The following is a 23,569-nucleotide window of genomic DNA, read 5'->3' as shown; positions in this document are numbered from 1 at the left end:
AGCTTTTGTTCCAGGCTCTCATTTTAACTCTATTTTATTAGCTGGTCTTTATTCTGTTCTCTTAGTTTGCACTCAAAAAAATACAGCAGCATGAGTTTTAATTTTATAAGATGCTATGGGTTCCCCCTGCTCACTTTCCTCACCAACTTCACATCTCTGCCACTTGCATTGTAAAGAGGGGGGCGGAATGCACCCTATGGAGACGTGGTTGCTCCTCCAAAACCCCCTCTTAAATGGTGATACAATGGGAAACAGATACAGTTTTTTTTTTACCTCTTCTTTGCTCGATCAGCTGTTGGCTTGCTGCTGCTATTTCCGTGCTGTGTGATCTGCATCTCACGCACCACTTCAAACATTTAAAAACCTGTATAGCAACTGTCCTACTCTTTGTCTTTAATTTCCGGCCCTGGGCATGGTTAAATCTCTTGTCACAATGTCTTGTCTCACGGGACGTGAGTTCTTTATATTTTTTAGTTTAGAATTTCAAAACAGAATAAGAATCTGAAAATCTAACAACATCACATTAAAGTTTGATAAATTCTGAAAAGAATAATACCAAGCATATACATGTAGGTTTTAAAATAAGCCCGATTTAAAGTGAGACAAAAAATGTGACATAAAAAGGTCACATAAAATCATTGCACTTTTAGGCTTAGGATGTATATATATATATATATATATATATATATATATATATATATATATATATATATATATATATAAAGAGAGAGAGAGTAGATTTATATATATTCACATTTTTGCTCTGGCATTAAATGCTGACCCCTGTTTTGTTGTCTTCATATTAATTTGCCTTTTTCTGTGTTCCCTGGATGTATCCTAATAATGATAATTACAAACGAGCAGAGTAGAGACCTGAGCAAAAGACACTGTAGCCATTTCAGCGTCAGACCCACTAATGTGCATATTAGTTAATAATGGACTAAATAACCAGAACATCTGGAAAAGCAGAATGAAAGTCAAGATAATGGTGAAAACCAAGTTAAAAAAAAAATATTTCAATTATTCCCATGTAACTTAAGTTAGTTTTTTAATTTCTGTGTTGACACCAAAATGTAGAAACTAGGAAATTACAACTGACTAAATTAGGCTAGGGGCCAAATTAAAACAAAGCAAAAACCTGCAGTCACATGGGGTTCCCAGGACTGAGTTTAGGAACCACTGGTGTAGCACATTTAATACAACTGGTGCTACCCTTTTAAAAAATAGACGCAATTCTGAACAAACTGTCAATCTGTAATATTTACTTTAATTAGGTTTTAAATGTAATAAGTCTCAAGTGATGGTATCTGAGTTTGGATTCTTATCATTCCAGTGCAATTCTAGGGGTTATAAGAGTCACATGTAATACAGGTGATGTCAAAACCACACATTTTATAAGTCAGCATCTCTAAATGAAAATGTCTTTAATTTGAATGAATCTGTTTTAATGCTTTCAGTTGATGGTGATCCTCATTTTATAATTCATCTGCCAAAGATGAATGATAATATATGCTTCAATGTTGATACCAAGCCTGGCACTATACTGAACCTCGTGTCAGACCCTGATTTAGGTAAGTTGATTTTTCATTGATGCAATCTACATTCTTGACATCTGAGATATGTTGGAAGTAAATATTTACTGCTCAGATGATCAATTTAGGAAATCATAGCATTGGCATCTAAGCAACTTGCAAGAACATATCTTTAGCTTTTACAAATTAATATTGAACAAACAATTGGTAAAGCAACACAGAGTAATTTGATTACTGTTTTATAATGAATTACATAGAAATGTGTGTCCTATTATTACCTCCTAATATCATTATTCTCATACACTTTGATCCTTTAAAGAGAAAATACGGTTAGAATTATAAAGGGGTAGGGTAGGGTTTTTGTTGTGGGGCAGAACTCTTTAAAGTGTTCTGTTAAGCTCTTTTGCTAATATCATGTCTCTTGCAATTAAGAAAATGCAAAATCAAATTTTTAAAAACCTCAATAATTCCAGTGTTTTAAATTAGTAGTATTTTAGTCAAGTAATTTAAAATAACAAGCATGTCTTCTTATTCACAGGAGTTGTGGTTAATGGGCAGGTTATAGCAGCCAAAAAAGAAAATAATAAAAAACTAAATACATATTTTGGAACCATTGCAACCTATTTTAAAAACTATAATATATACATAGAAGTGACTACTGAGAAAATCTCTGTCATGTCCAGAAACTACTCCCATCTGTTTTCATGGACCGAATCTGGAAACATAACCAAAAATGGGTAAGTATTGAAGCATTAAAAAAGCAGTATGTAGAAAGTGGTTTATATTCAAATTATTTTAATCATTAAAGACAATGCCTGTTGCTTCAGGTTAACCCTGTTTGTAAAGAAAGATCAACATGTTACAGTGTGCATGAATGAACAAATCACATTTGTGGTTATGCTTCACCGAGTCTGGAAGAAACACCCAGTCAATGTGGACTTTTTAGGACTTTATACTCCTTCTAGCAACATGTTTTCACCCAGCATCCATGGACTGATTGGTAAGTAATCTATCTGTCTTCGATTAAAAAAGAAAAGAACATTTATCAGATGCTATCATATCAAATTATGTAGAACTTAGGTAAACAAAATTAAATAAAACAAAGCTATTTCAGTATCTTCATACATCTGCTAGTATGGTCCAGAGATCATAATATAATACATATTATAAGATTTTTGGAACAGTGAAATTGCAAAAGCTAAAGTTACAGAATTAAAATTTCTGAAACTTGAATCATTATTCACTGTGCTACGACCTTGAAGACATAAGGTGGGATGGATTCCCCTACATGGGAATGGTTGCAGGGCAATGACGTAACATTTAAACATATACATTTATACAGTGCAGGACAAGCTACTTTCCAAAATTAGTAGCAATAAGAAACACTTTGTAGGAGATGAAAAGCAAAATGTGAAGAATTATGAGCTCATGAAAGCACATTTAAACTGCAAATTATTATTGCCAAAAGGTTTTTAAAATTAAAACTGTAATGCAAAAATCCCCTCTTTAGCACTAAGAAAACAATCAAGGTGAGGAAGTGCCTTATGGGTGATGCAAAGTATATAATTTGAATATTTTTGAAGATTTCACCTTTGAAAAAATAACTATCATACCTGCAATTTTATAATGCATTAAGCAAATAATAAAACTTTGGTGATTATGCAGAGCAAATTGCTACTAGCTTTAAAATGGCTTAAACATAAATTGCTAGAATTATGAGTACTTTATATCTGGCAAAACTTTACATGTGAGGAAAATTCCGAAGAATTTCATAAAAAGCACACTGAGAATCTACATGGAAGAGATTAAAACTATTCTTTGTGGTCAGTCAATGGAATCTTTTAAAATTCTAATAAAAGATTTTTGAATTCATTTTACAGAAACAACTGCTTTTGCTGTTTCCAATAATTTAACTGTTTAAATTGTTGTCTGATGTTCAAGTTTTATTTGACAAATGTAACTAGTTTATTAGATTTCCAGTTCATGTTTTATTGTCTCATTAACAAAAAAATACCTAACGACTCTGCACTGGCTTAATACATTATATACTGTACCAGTAACGGCGCACTGCAGAGTACACTTGACTGAGAGCGTTCTAGCTGTTCTCATGTGATCAGTGTCTCTTTCTCGTTGCTGGATGGCGTTTAGTTCTGTCTCATTTGCCTTTGCAATTCTGACATATTTGACCATTGATTGCCAATGTCGATTAGCCTCTTCTTCAGTCTCATTTGGTCTTGCGATTCTCTTTCACTCAGTGTCGGCCTGTCTTTGTTGTATGATCTGTTCTTTGCCCTTAGTTACTCGAGCAATTGTCTTTCACTCTGCGTCAGCCTTTCGTAAATGCTGAGTGCGCTCTTCATAGTTTTCATACCCTTTCTCTGTATGTTTAGCATTCATTTGCTCAGAGACTGATGTGCTTGATGCTTCCTGAGCAGCTGTTCTTTTCTCCATCTTAGCGGCCCACTTCTTCTCTTCTTTTGTCGGCATCTTTTCCATATTAAAACTGATTAAGTCAGTTTTTGTGTTGCAATTACTTAGTATGTTTCATTTTTCAATTAAGTTGGCACATAAGTCTTCAATCTGCCTCAAGAATGATTTAAGATATGAAGAGGTAGGGGAAGTGACGATGGCACGATGGCTGACTGCTGCTGAGAGTTGATTATAAAATAAAATAAAATGAAAATAAAAAAGTAATAATTCCAAAACTCTTCACTTTTAATATAAAGCTGTAGTAAAGAGTTTCAACATAGTATATGTGTACCAAATTTCAGGCAGCAGGTTATTTGATTTTTGGCCTTGACCTTCATGGGTTGACCTTTGACCTTGGAGGTCAATCATCACCCCAAAAGCGGGCAGTAGACGTTGTGTAGTATATGTGTACCAAATTTCAGGTCAATAGGTCAAATGGTTTGTGAGCTACACATGATTTAAAATCCTGGACAGGCAAATGGACAGCCACAGTTCCGTATTACATAAGAAAATTACTAGTTAAGAAGATACTTGAAGGCTCATATATTATTGTCACATTGCAACCTGGAATGACAACCATATATTTTCACTATCCCTAAAGCAAGAAATATGTAATAAGTGAAATCTGCTTGAAGTTTAATTATTCATTCTACTTGAGGCAAATAAAGTAAACTTCTTCTTAAGGGCTGTTCCTGTTAGGGGTTGCCACAGCGGATCATCTTCTTCCATATCTTTCTGTCCTCTGCATCTTGTTCTGTTACACCCATCACCTGCATGTCCTCTCTCACCACATCCATAAACCTTTTCTTAGGCCTTCCTCTTTTCCTCTTGCCTGGCAGCTCTATCCTGAACATCCTTTTCCCAACATACACAGCATCTTTCCTCTGCACATTTCCAAACCAACACAATCTCGCCTCTCTGACTTTGTTTCCCAACCATTCAACCTGAGCTGACCCTCTAATGTCCTCATTTCTAATTCTGTCCATCCTCATCACACCCAATGCAAATCTTAGCATCTTTAACTCTGCCACCTCCAGCTCTGTCTCCTGCTCTCTGGTCAGTGCCACCGTCTCTAACCCATATAACATAGCTGCTCTCACTGCTGTCCTGTAGACCTTCCCTTTCACTCTTGCTGATACCAGTCTGTCACAGATTACTCCTGGCACTCTTCTCCACCCATTCCACCCTGCCTGCACTCTCTTTTTCACCTCTCTTCCACAATCTCCGTTACTCTGAATTGCTAACCCAAGTATTTAAATTCATCCACCTGCACCAAGTGTACTCCCTGCATCCTCTCCATTCCTCTGACCTCCCTCTCATTTACACACATGTATTCTGTCTTGTTTTTACTGACCTTCATTCCTCTCTTCTCTAGAACAAACCTCGAACTCTCTAGGGTCTCCTCGACCTGCTCCCTACTCTCGCTACAGATCACAATGTCATCAGCAAACATCATAGTCCAAGGGGACTCCTGTCTAATCTTGTCTGTCAATCTGTCCATCACCGTTGCAAATAAGAAAGGGCTCTGAGCCAATCCCTGATGTAATCCCACCTCCATGTTGAATGCATCCATCACTCCTATTGCAGTTTTCACCACTTTCCTCATACATATCCTGTACAACTCTTACATACTTCTCTGCCACTCCCGACTTCCTCATACAATACCACAACTCCTCTCGAGGCTCCCTGTCATATGCTTTCTCCAGGTCCACAAAGACGCAATGCAACTCCTTCTGGCCTTCTCTAAACTTCTCCATCAACACCCTCAGAGCTAACATCGCATTTGTGGTGCTCTTTCCTGGTATGAAGCCATTCTGCTGTTCACTAATCATCATCTCACTTCTTAAACTAGCTTCCACTACTCTTTCCCATAACTTCATGCTGTGGTTCATCAATTTTATCCCCCTGTAGTTACTACAGCTCTTCAAATCCCCCTTATTCTTAAAAATCAGTACTAGTACACTTCTTCTCCACTCCTCAGGCATCCTTTCACTTTCCAAGATTCCATTAAACAATCTGGTTAAAAACTTTACTGGCATCTCTCCTAGACACCTCCATGCTTCCACAGGTATATCATCTGGACCAACGGCTTTTCCATTCTTCATCCTCTTCATAGCTGTCCTTACTTCCTCCTTGCTAATCCATTGCACTTCCTGATTCACTATCTCTACATCATTCAACCTTTTCTCTCTCTTGTTTTCTTCATTCATCAGCCTCTCAAAGTACTCTTTCCATCTTCTCAACACACTCTCCTCGCTTGTGAGTACGTTTCCATCTTTATCCTTTATTACCCTAACTTGCTGCACATCTTTCCCAGCCCAGTCTCTCTGTCTAGCCAATTGGTACAGGTCCTTTTCTCCCTCCTTAGTGTCCAACCTCTCATAAAACTCATCATACGCCTTTTCTTTAGTCTTCGCCACCTCTCTCTTCACCTTGCGCCTTATCTCCTTGTACTCTTGTCTACTTTCTGCATCTCTCTGACTATATCATTTCTTCTTCGCCATCCTCTTCCTCTATATAATCTCCTGTACTTTCTCATTCCACCACCAGGTTTCCTTTTCCTCCTTCTTCTATCCAGATGTCACACCAAGCACCCTTCTTGCTGTCACTCTTACTACTTCTGCTGCAGTTGCCCAACTATCTGGTAACTCTTCACTGCCTCCCAATGCCTGTCTTACCTCCTCCCTAAATTCAACCTTGCAGTCTTCCTTTTTCAACTTCCACCATTTGATCCTTTGCTCTGCCCTCCCTCTCCTCCTCTTCTGGAGGAATGTCTTATTATGCATCATTTATCAATCATGATTTTTCAATCGTATGGTATTTATATAAACGAAAGAAGACTTACATATAAGATTTGCTACTGCAGCAGATCTTGGACCTTATCACCCACAGATACAAAGTGTCTACTTGTATTACACTGGGCACCTTTTAAATATTGACTTGATGATATTTCACAAAAGTATGTGGATATGAATTGGAATACCAGCTTGAGCAGAAGGGGTCTGTTCCTTTTAAACTTTTCATTATTCTGTGTTACAGCTTTCATTACTGAGCACTAGCACACAGCTGTTTTACATTTTATGTGTGTCACAGAACAAAGGAAGGAACATGGATGTGAAAGATTTCATGGCTGTAACAATTAAGTTTTATGTATCCCCACATACTCCAGCATATATAGTACAAAAATCATGCAAACTAAAACCATGATTTTTAAAACTGAATTATTGTATAGTTGATGCTGTCTTTAAAAATTTGCTAATTTATATATAAAACTGAAGTTGTCGGTAGTGCAAACTTTTCTGAGACATACTAATACTTTTTGGATATTAGGACTCAGTCTAATTGTTTTGCACAGTTTTGTACAATTTACCAGTCTTCATTGTTTGTCTTTTTTGCTTTTCAGGGCAGTTTTCTAATGAACCTTTTATATACATATATAATATTCATCCTGGGAAAGATCCACAGAAACCAGAGGCTACAATGGAGGTGAAGGGTAATAAACTTGAAGTCACCAGGTAGGAAAATGCTACAGTGGAGCTAAGGGCTTAAGCTCTTTAAAATGTTTATTTTTTTTGCATGAAATAAGTATGATAGCTAACTATGGCAGTTGGATGAAAACTGTGTCTTTTTTAATTTACTGTTCACTTGGGTAGACCCTAGGAGAGTCATAGGATAATTTTGGTGGTGATCTTACATGACTGGTAGTTTCATGTAGAATAGAACTTGCCTAATAGATTTCAAGCAGAGCGATCTTTGCACTTAACAGAAAACTGTTAGAAATACTAACTACATCTATCAAGGCCAATCAAATTTATGATGTTTCTTAAAAGGAGATGTATGACTGAAGCAATCATTTGGAATGAACTAATCATAACAATATTAATAATAGCTGGAAAAGTCCTGTAAGTTAGTCTGTGTACAGTGAATATACAAATTGTAGTAGAAATAAACATAGCTCATCTAAAGAATTTAAACTGTGATGGATCATGACAGTAAACCAGTGTATTGTTGACAAGAGATTATGAGAACAAAGGAAAATGGACAACAACAAGCTTAATAACAAAAAAGTAGAAGGCCACTCCGATTCTAGTGAAACTTTCCCCTGGAAAACTGAAAGGTAATAAATCATTTACATATCTTTGGATAGTTATTAGAAATTAATCAGCATGCAGAGTATACTGTAGGGAGGGAATCAGGTAAGCCATCACCAGAGGATTATCACGGTTAGTTTGCAACTAATGTTTCCTATATAAAATAAGAAGCTGGGCCTACATAATGTGTACTGATCACTTTTCATGTGTCAATCATCTAAAGTGTGGCTCTGCAGCAAGAAGATTATTAGTGCCAATGTAATTTGTGAAATTTATTTCACAAAGCTATGCAATTCAGCTGAGAGAAAGACTGCCAGGGAGATTGATAAATTATAGCTGTAAGTCAGATTAGGGAGAAAACATGTGAAGGACACAGACAAGTTATTTTAAAGGGTGCCGATATCTGCTTAACCAAACATGGTTAAAAAACCCAGAGTCTGTGAAGGTATCAATAACCAGCCAGTACTTCTGGTAGTCACCAATATCTGACATGAATTCTATGAATATGTCATTTTTGTCCCATAACTATCAAAACTGATAGTTATTTCAAGATGCCATTTATCCATTTCCTGTACCTGCCTGTGTCAGTCCAGTGTCGTGGTGGTGCAGAGACTATTCCGGAAGCACAAGGTGTACTAACGTCCATGACAGTTAGCTTTGACAGGATGCCAGTCCATCGCATGATATTCACACTAGAAAGAATCACTTGGCTGTTTGCAATTAGTATAGGAATTGATATGAATTCCCAAAAATTGGTGGGCCTCCATACTTGCAACATGTGCTAATGTTTTCAGATATACTGTAGCATTTATTTGGTTATCTTATATTGATCAATATTCTATCAAGAGGAACATGATAAAAAGAGAGGCAAATGCCCCTGGCAGTGTGCTTCTCTCTTTTATAGTGCTGCTGATAACCTTCCTGGTAAGTCATATGAACTGACTGAGTGACATATCATCAATAAGTGATCTCAGATGTAAACTGTATAAATGGTGTGTAAGCACAAAAATATTGCATACAAACGTTTCCATGTTCTAATCGCGATGTATAAAACCTAAACTTCGCGTAAAGCCACCAACATTTCCACAGTAGCTCATACCCTGTCATAAGCAAGTTCTCCGCTCTGTTTTGCAGACTGGTGGCGCCCAACGTCAAAGCAGTGCTACTGTACCTGTGTGGTTTATCTTTCTTTTTTAGATCCACATACCTGACACGGCTTTATAAATACACTGAAATTAACCGCATATTGTTTATTAATTTAATTCATCTGATTGTAATTAACCTGCAACAATATAATGGTCCACAGAATGGTCAAACTATTCTAAATACAATAGCTGCTTTAGCGTTGTTACTCTCACTGCACCTTCTTCTACTTCTTCTTTCAGCTGTTCCCATTAGGGGTTGCCACAGCGGATCATCTTTTTCCATATTACTCTCACTGCACCACTCGGAGTATTTATATCACTGTGTCTGAATGGGGAATCAAAGATCTACAGAAGCTGAGAAAGAGAATTATCGGTATACAGCATCAAGCACATGCTGCCTCAGCCATGCTGTCTATTGAACTGCTCTCATACGGCAAACGCTTCAGAGCCTTTCCTCACGGTTCAGAAACAGTTTCATCCCAAGAACGCTAAACGCACTCAATCAATCCATCAAGTGCTCCTTGTAGAACTGTTTGTACTTATAAGTACAATTACCTCACTGTAAACTTGCACTACAGTTATAATATTGCACAACTTGAGCCACTTTATAAAGCGCGTATATACATATGATGACGATATCATTTTTAAGATGAAATGAAGCAAAATATGTTTATTATATTATACAAGTTTAACTTAATTTAAATAATCCATGTTGTTAATAATTAAACATGTGAGGGCATGGTGTCACAGCGCTAGCAAGGAGCTGGTGCTCTGTTCACAGATAATTTCTGCCTCGTGCTGTATTCTTGCTGGGACTGGCGCGACACTGGATGGATAGATGGATGTAATAATTAAACATGTACTATGAAGATATTTCAATGTTCCTTAAAAGTTTTGAAGAATCGGCGTTCTAAGCTTACAGATGGCTAAACGTCTATTACAGAGCTGATTGTGTGGCAATTGGGTATTTGGAGAAAGAAAAGTAAGGACAGGAATTGGGGGTTAGTACATTTGAAAGAGACAGCACTTCTGTAATAAAGTATTTCATCAAAGGTTGCGCACGGTGCAGCAAGCATCTTGTGTGAGACATGAATAATCACTGTGCCACCGTGTTCACATGTTTAATAACATGCTTTGACTCCTATCATCATAAAAATGATATCACGTATACATCTCACTATTTTAATAATTCAGAGAGTTGTAATATCATGAATGTAATGGATTCTGTGTCCTGTCAGAGGAAGAGAAAGCCTGTTTAAGAAGCACGTAGTGATTCACACACATAGAGCACATAGAAGATCAAATACAAAACAAAGCATTTAACGTGCTACTTTAGTTACAATGAGATTTGAGAAACTAGAAAGTTAAACAATTTTAAGATGAAGTTTATGATGTTCTACTTTAATGACAAAATAAACTACATGATTAAAGTGGAAATTTCGAGATTGATGTTGACATTTCGTGCTTTTTTTCCCCACTGTGTGCCTATTTTTTTTCCTCTGTACCCTAATAAGCTTTCATATGACACTCAAACGGTGGGCTACGACTTGCCTTTTCATGGTGACTTAGATATCTGACAACTTCTTTTTTATTTCGGGCACTGTGTGAGTTTGTGAACTGAGCTTTCAAGTCTCTCTCACACTCTATGTCACTCGATCAACTTCCTTTTGTTGTTTATACCAATATTTAAACCAACAAATAGTACATTTTTTCCTTGCCTCCACTTGGTATTCGCTGAAATTCTTCTATTTCCCTCCGTGCTTTTGCCATTGCCTTTTCACAGAACGCTGAGCTTAAGAGCTATTTATATTGATTTGATATTGAAAGAGGCGTAATTCTGGGAGGAGACAGGGAGGGACAGCAGGCACGTGCACGTGCACTACTTTTCACGCTGACTGGGATTTATGTAGTGGAAGAATGTGGAAGTTAGCGTACGCAGATTTATGCATCGGGATTTCTTTGTGCGTAAGCACATTTCCGCTTTTGTCCGTGCGCAATGTTATGCATAACGCTGTGCGAAGAATTCACACTATGCTGCCTCAGGACAACAACAACATTTATTTATATAGCACATTTTCATACAAAACAGTAGCTCAAAGTGCTTTACATATTAAAGAATAGAAAAATGAAAGACATAATTATAAAAAATAAATCAACATTAACATCGAATAAGAGTAAGGTTCAATGGCCAGGGGGGACAGAAAAAACAAAAAAAACTCCAGACGGCTGGAGAAAAATAAAATCTGTAGGGATTCCAGACCATGATACCCCAGTCCCTCTGGGCATTCTACCTAACATAAATGAAACAGTCCTCTTTGGATTTAGGGTTCTCACGGAAGGGCTTGATGATGATGATGGTCACGTAGACTTCTTCCTTTTAATCCGTCCATCATTGTTGGAGCATCATGAAGCTTTGAGTAGGTGGAGGTGGCGCAGGCCACCACCACAAAGAAACCGGAAAAAGAAACAGAAAAGAGAGTAGGGGTCAGTACCGATTTTAGAGCCACCATGAATAGTTGTTATGATGAATTGAACATACAGAGTATCAGGATTAAGTTAAATTACGATTAAAATGAAGTTATAAAAAGGCCATGTTAAAGTAATGTGTTTTCAGCAGTGTTTTAAAGTGCTCTACTGTATCAGCCTGGCTTAATTCCTATTGGCAGGCTATTCCAGATTTTAGGTGCATAACAGCAGAAGGCCGCCTCACCACTTCTTTTAAGTTTTGTTCTTGGAATTCTAAGGAGACACTCATTTGAGGATCTGAGGTTACGATTTGGAATATAAGGTGTCAGACATTCCGATATATAAGATGGGGCTTAGATTATTTAAGGCTTTATAAACCATAAGCAGAATTTTAAAGTCAATCCTGAATGACACAGGTAACCAGTGTAGTGACATCAAAACTGGAGTAATGTGTTCTGATTTTCTTTTCCTAGTTAGGATTCTAGCAGCTGCATTCTGCACTAGTTGCAAACGATTTATATCTTTTTTGGGTAGTCCTGAGAGGAGTGCGTTACAGTAATCTAGTCGACTGAAAACAAACGCGTGAACTAATTTCTCAGCATCTTTCAGTGATAAAAGAGGTCTAACTTTACTTATGTTTCTTAAGTGAAAAAATGCTGTCCTAATGATCTGATTAATATGTGATTTAAAATTCAGATTACAGTCAACAATCACCCCTAAGCTTTTTACCTCCGTCTTGACTTTTAATCCTAATGTATCCAGTTTATTTCTAATAGCCTCATTGTATCCATTATTGCTGATCACTAAAATTTCAGTTTTCTCTTTATTTAACTTGAGAAAATTACTATTCATCCATTTTGAGATACAAGTCAGACATTGTGTTAGTGAATCAATAGAATCGGGGTCATCAGGTGCTATTGATAAGTACAGCTGTGTGTCATCAGCATAGCTGTGGTAGCTCACGTTGTGCCCTGAGATAATCTGACCTAACGGAAGCATGTAGATTGAGAATAACAGCGGACCCAGGATAGAGCCTTGTGGAACACCATATTGGAAGCTATGTCCGACAAGACAACTTAAGCTGCTCATTCATTTTCTGCTCAAAATTAAAGCAATGAATGGAAGTGTGTAAGTGTGAGCCTATCCTAACAGAATTTGGTGCAGATTCATTAAAAAAATGAAAAAAAATGTGTAATGATTAATCAGCTGAGCCTTCCCGTTTCATAGTGGGGGGTAAATGAAGATTAGGAAAGACAAACTTGTATTGGAACAGCCGCTTGTTGAGGGTCTTGCAAAGAAGAGAAGGAATTAGATGTCATATCACTACTTAAAGGTCATCCAGTTATCTTTGTTTCTCCTTGGTGTGTTTAGGTTACCAATTTACAGGCCTAACTTAAACTAAGATTTCCTATCGCTTGATACTTTTTTCTAGTTAAACAGTTAGTATATTTTCTGTAATAATACACTCAGTATCAACAGAGTTAACCACAGTTTTGCAAATGACTTTCAAAAGTTGAATATTGGCTAATTCAGCACAACTGATTTCTAAAAAGACGGCCTGGAAGTTAGCTTTGCTTGCCAACTGCTTCAGAAAAATGGATTCAAATCCTGGCACAGTCACTGTCTGAGTGGAGTATGTATGCGTAGTCCAGCTTTATTACCTCCCAAATATGTGCATTTAAGGTTGAATTGGCCTGAATTGACTGCATGGTGGGGTTGTGTGTGCGTGTGTGTGATACCTTGTGATTATCTTATGCCTGATACTACTACCCCAATTCTCACTTTCAACTTTTGGGCTTGTTTCACTAGATTTCACTTCAACTGTTTTTTTTTCCGGTAATGCCCAATGCAGTCAATTCTAACTGTCCAATTCATACTTCTGGTGAGCTCTGGGCTGATCCTGGCAACACCATGTGCAAAGCAGGAAGTTCTGAACAGAAGGCCAGTCCAAGGGTGGGCTCACCTGAATACTCACAAACCAGCTGAACCTTTCCAGTCACCCACCAGCATACATGCAGGAAATGAGCAGCATGTGCCGCCTGCTCCATCACTCAGCTGGCTTCCAGTCTAGATGTCTACAGCCCTGCAGAAGCAATCACAGAATATTTTCTTAATATAGTAACATTCACATAATACTTCAAATTACTTTAAAAGGTCATAACAACAACTGAGAAAAGGTAAAGCAGTGCAGCATGTGTACATGCATTAAAGCCACTCAAGAAAATGAATGAGGCTCTGCCACAGATTTCAGATTTAGAAAGAGCTCTGTGAACTGATTTAGGGAGAAATTGCCATGAGCAGCTCCACAAAGCTCAGTGTGGGATTACTGAATACTGGCACGTGGAGGCCTGGTGTCAACAAAAAAAGTAAGCCCACTCCATCCAGTTCTTCAGGGAATCTCTATTGCCAAACCCATTTTATAAAAGGAAACTGTTCCTGTGTACCCTAGTTAAGTCTACAGGTGAATGCCAGCAGACCCAGTTAGTGATCCAGAGAAAAGCATGACCATTTTCAAAGTGAATTCTTGTGTACCGCCATAGCATAGGTCCTGTAGCTTAGGAAACCATTCGTTTTTCGACAAGTCTTAGTCAAGTAAGGAAGTCCAAAGCCGCATTTGTTGCATACATTTCTGTGAATTCTTATATATAGTGTGAAAAAATCAGAGGATACACTAACTAAACCTTCTTGGTAGACTTCTATTATCCTTAAGTGAATAAAGAGCTCTAACAGCACACACAAATATTTTAGAATTTCTCTTCAAGGTAAGCCAGCAGCTTGTGCTTTTCACAGCAGCATTTTATCTAAGAGTTGCTGCCTTAACGTTATGCATTGTGTCACGACTGAAATAAGGCTAAAACATTCATCACCACTGTCTCCTTGTTACATTGAACTTGTGTGACATATTCTCACTTGCAATGAGTTTCTAAGCATGCAACCAGGTACAATTCAGGATTATTTCTTCTCTCTACAGGGGATGGCAGAAACACTATGGTACAGATCCTGTCAATGGAACTGATGTCTACTGCTGGTTTGTTCACAACAATGGCAAAGGGATAATTGATGGACATTTCATGGACTATGTTGTTCCAAGTCTCAACAGCTTTCCCACACCTCCAAAGATTGACTATAACAACCTGAAAAAGCTGTGACAATATTATTTTTGAAATAAAGCCCATTTAAATATGTGTAAAGATAATCTGAATATGTGAAATTTGACAGCTTCAGGATAGAATTGTATAAGAGAGTTGATGAATTTTCTGCCAAATTGAGTAAAATAAATTATAAACCTCAAAAATGTATATGATTGTATTAGACAGTCTGTTTCCTTAATAAATCATTGAATAATTAGTTGGAATGACTCCCTTATTAATGATTACTTTAGGGCTAATTAGTGTTACATAGAAGAACTACATACAGAAGCTGTAGCTATTAGCAGTGTACACTGCCCATCATCTCTTCTTAAAACAAGTGTAACAGCTGGATGTCATAAATATAAAATGTAGATCAATGTTACTTTTGCAGAACCAGCTGTTTTAATGAACTGAACTTGTACACAGGAGCTCGATCATGGCAATTGAGATAAATTTAAAGTGGGCTTAGTGTGAAGTGAGAGTGATGGAGGTCAGCCCCAGAAAATCAGGAGGATTCAAGTGGTTTTCAGAGGTTGGATACAACAGAGGATGACAGTGGACCACTAACACACCACAGGAGGCTGTATCCCCAAGGCATACCATTTCACAAGGTGTAGGACTCATTTTATGGATTTAAATGCTAGCAGCTATCCTATTAAATGTTGAAGATTACAAAAAAAAATACATTTACTGGAAATAACAGACTTTTAATAGCCAATACTTCCCATTCTTCTATCTGCTCATTTTGTGCACCAATCAATAAAAACAAATGGGAGTAATTTGAAGGGGCACGGTCAGCAGTAAAGAGATTAGAAAGATGTTAAACACAAGAGAAACAACAGAGGTCAAGACCAAAGAAAGGAAATTGGCAATGTGTGGACATGTCTTTAGGATGAAGGGTGACAGATTGAAAGATACAGTAATGCTTTGAAGAGCTGAAGGAACAAGGAAAAGAAGACAACAGAAAATGACTCGACCATAGCCAGGAATGGACTACAATGGATGATCAAAGTACAGCCCACTTAATTTAATAGTGGAAAGGATGGTGGTCAAGATAGAAGGCTCCCAACCTTTTGCCCCAACAGTCCTTAGGACTATAGGGTGCAAAGAAAAATAACACCATTTCCTATTCATCCATCTTCTTATTTGGCACACCCATCTATTATATTACAGGCAGCCACAGTCTGCCCCAGTAACACGGGGCACACACAGTCATACAAGCAGTTTAGTATTGTCAGAGAAACTCACTTGCATGACATTGAGATGTGAGGGGTGATGAAGTACCAAAAACAATGGATTGAGAGCTCTATCTGAGAGCCACATGTACATGAGGAGTTGAAGGAGGCGAAAAATAAATGAATAAATAACAACTCTGTTTCCTGTTATGTTTAACACCTAAACAGGATACAGACATAAAATGAGTTGAACAGAACACAAAGACAATGTTTCTAAAGTGTACTTAGTTAGTTACTTTCAAATAGTTTAACAATTAATATGGAACCTCAGTTTATTATATAACTAGCAGAATACCCGCGCTTCGCAGCGGAGAAGTAGTGTGTTAAAGAAGGTACGAAAAAGAAAAGGAAAAATTTTAAAAATAACGTAACATGATTGTTAATGTAATTGTTTTGTCATTGATATGAGTGTTGTTCTCATATCTATCTATCTATATATCTCTATCTATCTATCTATATATATATATCTATATATCTATATATCTATATATATATATATATATATATATATATTGGCAGCGAAGAAGTAGTGTGTTAAAGAAGGAAAGAGAAAGAAAAGGAAATATTTTGAAAATAACGTAACATGATTGTCAAAGTAATTGTTTTGTGTATTTGGTGGCAGCGTCACAAAGTTATTTTCGTCTAGCTGCATCAGAAAATGTACCACGACGTCTGACACGCCTCCTTTTTACTGTTTTCTCACAGCTTGGATTGCTGCTGTCATATATATACACACACACACACACATATACATATATATATATATATACATATATATACACATACATATCTTCATATCTATACACATATCTACATATACACTTATATATATACATACCTATCTACATCATATATACACACACATACATACACACACACAAATTATATATATGTGTGTATGTATGTATGTGTGTGTGTGTGTGTATATGTATATATATATATATATATATATATATATATAAAATGTAGATGGGGTGTGTGTGTGTATATATATATATATATATATATACACATACATACATATATATATACACATACATATACTTGTGTGTATGTTTGTATGTGTCTATATGTGTGTGTATAGCTTTGGTCACTGAGTGCAAGGGAAAAAATAAAATATAGTCTATAAGTTATTAAACAGTAAAACATTAACGTTTTAAGAAGTACAGGTACATTGAGCACTACTGGAGTGGTTGTGGGTAAACTACATTTTAAAGACTGTGTAACACAACAGGTAAGTAACTAACAGCAGCTAAAATGTATATGGATCATCTCTCGGTAGTAGATCCCTTTTGAAAGGCGCTACACGACGGCTGTGGTATAGAAATTACATTTTCTATGTGAACGTTCAAATTTGTGCCTCTGGTAATGTGCCTTACCGGCATTTAAAGAAAATTAGTTTTGTGTCCTCTGCAGTGTTAAGAGAGAAAGGCTTTGGTTTGGGATAAAAGGAAAAAGGTGTAAAGAAAGGAAAGTTGCCTTTTTCTTTTATATAGTATAGAGAGATGTGTTCGCTGACGTTATGATCGCCTTTTGGGGACAGTCGTGGTGGGTCTTGTGTAGACTGGTGAGACGTCCCCGCCATTAATCGGCTGTGATGGCACTGTCAGTCCTCCACTCTGTGCGTGTCTTCATAATCCGAGCTGAGGACCTCATAATCGTATACGTGCAAAAGAAAGTGTGAATCGCCTTAATATTATTTTGCCGCGGTGTAGAAAAGGGGTCCCGTGTTTGCACTTGTCTGGGCTATAGCGCAGGGGGAGGATGAAAAAAATTAAAAGTGCTCACTTTGACTTAAGGCAGAAGCGCAGTCAGCGTCTCAAAGGCCGGCACAGCTATGCACGCGCGCTGGCTGCTCGACTTTGCTGGGCAGGAGACCCCACTTTTTGCAGACACGTTCATGATATCAAAAGTCTCAGCGCTCTTTGGAGGTCATTCATATATTATATATATAGCAAAATACCCGTGCCTTGCAGCGGAGAAGTAGTGTGTTAAAGAAGTAATGAAAAGAAAAGGAAACATTTTAATAATAACGTAACATGATTGACATTGTCATGAGTGTTGCTGTCATATATATGCCTGCCTAAATAAGTCACCCTCGCTTTGCTCTTACTTTATTTACCGTTCATTTAATCATGGCTAATGGCGGAAAAATTATAAAATGGAAGGAGGATGGCTTTACCAAAACAATTATTGATGGCGAATCGATTATTCATAAAGCTTGAATTGGTGATCTGTTTTTCTGTGTTAACCTCATATTTTTTCATACTTCTTCTCAAACTAAGGTGGTGCGAGGGTAAAATGAATCGGGATGCGCTGATCAATGTAATCGTGTACCAGGAAATCATGCATTGACAAAAGCTCCCTTTGCTTGTAATGCAAAGTGTGATTAAATGCATTATTTTTAACGCTTATGGAGCACATGCATCAAGCTTCTCAGCTGTGCTTGTGCTAAGAAAAGGAAAGATTTTAAAAATAACGTAACACGATTGTCAATGTAACCTTTTGTAAGTAGTGCCTGGAGGATTCAGTGTGAGAAACTCTAGAGAGAGCGTGTGTATTAACTTGTGGATTTTTCTGTGAGTATTTGGTGGCAGTCTGACGAAGTTGCTTCGGAAGACGGCGGCGCGGAGCTCAGCTCAGAGCGAAATGAGGTAAATGGGAGGGGAGATGATGACGTGACTCCCCCACCCGCCTTTATCTGTCAATCCCCACAAACACAGTCTCTCAGAATTTGCATAAGCCCATCCCTTCACCTACAATTTTAACTTAGTTACAAAGTGATCAAAACTCGTTTATATCCTCGTCCTCTCATTAAACTTGTATCCCGCATTACCTGTGGGCATGTGAAACGCCAGCGGTAGCCTGTCTATGAACTTAATTTAAAGTTTAGGTTTGCACCTTGCTTTCTTTCCGAGGTAGCAGCACTTATGAATATGGTAGTATATGTCACTCGCTCGCTTCTTATTGTTTCGCTGCCTTCTCAATTATATAATGCATGTTTTCTTAAGCGCTTTTTGGAGGTCTTCCTGGTTTTCTACGCACTGCGTTGACAATCAGTTCACGGATTACGTGGGAGGCGTGATGATGTCACACGAAACTCCGCCCCCGCGTCATTCCAGCTCAACTCCATTACAGTTAATGGAGAAAAATACCTTCCAGTTATGACCATTAGGCGTAGAATTTCGAAATGAAACCTGCCCAACTTTTGTAAGTAAGCTGTAAGGAATGAGCCTGCCAAATTTCAGCCTTCTACCTACACGGGAAGTTGGAGAATTAGTGATGAGTGAGTGAGTGAGTGAGTGAGTGAGTGAGTGCTTTGCCTTTTATTAGTATAGATTTTTGACTGTGTACAACTGAAAATTAAAAGAAGAAAAAAAGAACAAAACTTTTAACATTTTAGACCTTGGTGCATTCTGAGATCAAGCAATATAGTAGGTAAACAGAAACGCTTACAAGTGTGGGGTATGTCATGGATTTCTTTTTAAATAATATACTAAAGTCATCATGCAGATCTGAAGTAGGGCAGCAAGTGAGTTGGTCAGTTCTGCTTAGCTGTACTAACTAGACAAAGGAATTCCTGAATTTATGAAGACATAGATATAAAATAAACACCACAACAGCTACAGGACAGTTAACCACTTTAAGGAATGGAAAGGTACTGGCATTGACAATAGTTGTTAAGGAAAACAAAGTTTAACCAGTATCATCTTGAGAGATTAGCTGGAAAGAAACTTTTGTTATATATATATATATATATATATATATATATATATATATATATATATATATATATATATATGAAAACAATATGATAAATATAAAAACATTTTTCTTTACAGTTTTTTTTATTTATTTCTTTTTGCCTTTTTCTTTCTTTCAGTCTTTAGTTAAAAAAATCTGCCATTGTTTCAAAGTTCCTGAGAACTCCAAAACTGATTAAGGATATGCACACCCAGCTAATGATATGCCATACAAAAAATGCCATTACAAAATGTAACCTTCTGGTTACAAGAAAAATGGAGGAGCTATTTTTTTAAAGGTGCCCCACTCTTATTATGAACACAGACAAAGTGCTTAACAATGTAGTAGGAACCACTCAGTGAACATAAAGAGTAACAAATATTTTACAGGGAATGTGTTACGACAGAGTGTCCTGAAGGAGATGCCAAAGCTTCCACTATCCTTGATGAATTAGAACTGCTGAAACTACAATCAATGCTTACAATGAAAGCGGATAGACCACTGATGCTCATCGAAATTCAAGGCGCTGCAAGTTCTTTACAAAATGGGAAAGCCACAGGTCCAGATGGTTACCAGCAGAATCTTATTAAAAAAAAGTAATATATTACCTGTTTAACTATAGCTATGTTTAAGAAAGCTGGAAGAGATAAGATCCTATTCTACACTTTATGCCAAGCACTGATTATTATTTTTTCAAAGAATAATAAAGACTCTGGAATGTACAACTTATAGACCACTACTGTGTGACGGACAGCTGGGTCCCATGCCCGGCCGGGACGCCTCTGCCGCATACGTCCCGGGGGAGCCATCATGGACATTGCAATACCTTCCCCGGGGCGCTTGGGGGCAGTCTCCCTGGCCGTGGATCTCTCCTCAATCTCCCCCGTGGCTCCATGGGACATGGAGTCCACCACAGCAGCCCGGTTGGGAGATGGGGTGGCCGCTAGGGGGTGCTGCAGAGAACCAGCCACCACACTGGACGGTTTATCAGCCCCACCCGGAGGTACAATTAAGACCAGCTGGTCAGGCACCTGGAACACTTCCGGGTGGGGTATAAAAGGGCCTGCCTCCCAGCAATCAGGGCCAGAATCGGGAGGAAGAGGACGAGGTTGCCTGGGAGGAGTGGTGGAGCAGGAAAGTGTTTGGTTGTGTTTGGGTTTTGTGCTTGGGACTGTGTTTGGGCTGTGTGGCACGGGGAAGACGTGTCACACGGCTGAAGAAACAAAATAAAAGATCCTTGAGTGTGAACACGTGCCTCTGCGTATTCTTTCTGTGCCGGGTCGGGCGCTATATAGCGCCTTTATCACAACTGTTACAGAATATTTTAAACAGAATTTTTAAACATTTTAGCAAACAGAATCAAACTGGATTTGTTAAAGATAGGCTCACAATTGACAAACCTTTGATGACTGTTTGATGTATTATACATACCATCAACATCTGTACAAAAAGCAATTGATAGATACTTTATTAATCCCAAGGGGAAATTCACATACTCCAGCAGCAGCATATTGATAAAAAAAACAATATTAAAGAGTGATAACAATGCAGGTATAACAGACAATAACTTTGCATAATGTTAACGTTTACCCACCCGGGTGGAATTGAAGAGTCGCATAGTGTGGGGGAGGAACGATCTCCTCAGTCTGTCAGTTTAGCAGGACAGTGACAGCAATATTGGTATCGCAGAATAGGGATATCTATATGCAGTACTCTGCACATTTGGGTTTTGGCGTAATATGTGTGCTTTGGTCAAATACAGTGCATCCGGAAAGTATTCACAGCGCATCACTTTTTTCACATTTTGTTATGTTACAGCCTTATTCCAAAATGGATTAAATTCATTTTTTCCCTCAGAATTCTACACACAACACCCCATAATGACAACATGAAAAACATTTGAGATTTTTGCAAATTTATTAAAAATAAAAAAGCTGAGAAATCACATGTACATAAGTATTCACAGCCTTTGTCATGAAGCTCAAAATTGAGCTCAGGTGCATCCTGTTCCCCTTGATCACCCTTGAGATGTTTCTGTAGCTTAATTGGAGTCCACCTGTGGTAAATTCAGTTGACTGGACATGATTTGGAAAGGCACACACCTATCTATATAAGGTCCCACAGTTGACAGTTCGTGTCAGAGCACAAACCAAGCATGAAGTCAAAGGAATTGTCTGTAGACCACAGAGACAGGATTGTCTCGAGGCACAAATCTTGGGAAGGTTACAGAAAAAAATTCTGCTGCTTTGAAGGTCCCAGTGAGCACAGTGGCCTCCATCATCCGTAAGTGGAAGAAGTTCGAAACCACCAGGACTCTTCATACAGCCGTCCGGCCATCTAAACTGAGCGATCGGGGGAGAAGGGCCTTAGTCAGGGAGGTGACCAAGAACCCGATGGTCACTCTGTCAGAGCTCCAGAGGTCCACTGTGGAAAGAGGAGAACCTTCCAGAAGGACAACCATCTCTGCAGCAATCCACCAATCAGGCCTGTATGGTAGAGTGGCCAGACGGAAGCCACTCCTTAGTAAAAGGCACATGGCAGCCCGCCTGGAGTTTGCCAAAAGACACCTGAAGGACTCTTAGACCATGAGAAACAAAATTCTCTGGTCTGATGAGACAAAGATTGAACTCTTTGGTGTGAATGCCAGGCATCACGTTTGGAGCAAACCAGGCACCGCTCATCACCAGGCCAATACCATCCCTACAGTGAAGCATGGTGGTGGCAGCATCATGCTGTGGGGATGTTTTTCAGTGGCAGGAACTGGGAGACTAGTCAGGATAAAGGGAAAGATGACTGCAGCAATGTAAAGAGACATCCTGGATGAAAAACTTGTAGCAAGGCTACATAACTTGACAGTCGGGTTGGCCTCCTGGACTGTGTGTCACTTTATTATGTTGGCTGGAAGGGTGTTTGTAAGTAGCCCTTCAGGTTTCTTTGGTGACGTCCCAGTGCTGGGAGGACCCCGCCCGGTAAATATTCCAGCTGCCTGTTGCCGGCGTGAGGTTTCCATAACAACCGAGAGGAGCAAGGATGTTTTCGGCGGGAAACTTTTTCTTTTTTTTATTTAAGGGGAATGGCGGATCAAAGTAGGAGGGAAGAAAAAAGGAAGGAAAAGGCTGAAGGCAAGGCGGAGACTATCCATGCTCAAAGGATCATTCAGGATCTTTCTTCACCCAGGGGCATCTGCTATTTGTGGGTGGCCACCCCGAAGAAATAATCTGGTGACGAATCTCCAAGAAGAGGCCAGGTTCTGGTGTTCTCCGGGTGCTCCCACCTGGTGAGTCAGATTCCTGAATTTGCACTTCTTTCGTGATAGTCCACGGAGAAGCCGTTCCACCAGAGGACTGTTGTGTTTTCCTCCTGCCCTACGGAAGGAACTGAACTGCAGGATTTATTGTTTTCTTATATGTGGACTAAGTAAAATTTTCGTTTTGGGCATTTTCGGAGAACATTTTTTTTATTTTCTTTTGTTTGTCTACGTCAAACCGGGGATTAGGATTTGGGTGCTGGGGAGGGTGTCTGGGAAAGCGGTTCACTAATGAGCACTCAGGCACCGGGCAAGTAAATGTAAATAGTAAATGTCAATATATTTTTCAGTCCCACTTTCTTTTGCGTGAGATTTTTTGCCAGTTATATAAGGGCATGCATAGGGGACAAGAGGGGCTGAGGACCGAATATGGTAATGCTACTTTAACCTTCTATTATTGTCCACTTCCCTTTGGGTTGTGAAGTGTAGGAATCGCGTGCCCGTATCTG

General features: G+C 38.4%; 1 protein-coding gene across 1 annotated transcript in view; it reads left to right on the top strand.

The window, feature by feature from the left end:
* itih2 (inter-alpha-trypsin inhibitor heavy chain 2) overlaps nucleotides 1-15,051 on the top strand; it is a 55,664-nt gene extending 40,613 nt beyond the window's left edge. The window contains exons 17-21 of the mRNA XM_039761319.1: nucleotides 1,458-1,571; nucleotides 2,071-2,269; nucleotides 2,360-2,532; nucleotides 7,405-7,516; nucleotides 14,675-15,051. Of these exons, the coding sequence (XP_039617253.1) occupies nucleotides 1,458-1,571; nucleotides 2,071-2,269; nucleotides 2,360-2,532; nucleotides 7,405-7,516; nucleotides 14,675-14,852 (776 nt within the window). The 3' untranslated portion in view covers nucleotides 14,853-15,051. The remainder of the gene's footprint in view (nucleotides 1-1,457; nucleotides 1,572-2,070; nucleotides 2,270-2,359; nucleotides 2,533-7,404; nucleotides 7,517-14,674) is intronic.
* Nucleotides 15,052-23,569: the final 8,518 nt, after the last annotated feature.

The sequence above is a fragment of the Polypterus senegalus genome, chromosome 8 (genome assembly GCF_016835505.1).
Source record: "Polypterus senegalus isolate Bchr_013 chromosome 8, ASM1683550v1, whole genome shotgun sequence".
NCBI classification, from domain to species: Eukaryota; Metazoa; Chordata; class Cladistia; order Polypteriformes; family Polypteridae; genus Polypterus; species Polypterus senegalus.
This window is presented reverse-complemented; position numbering and strand designations above follow the sequence as displayed.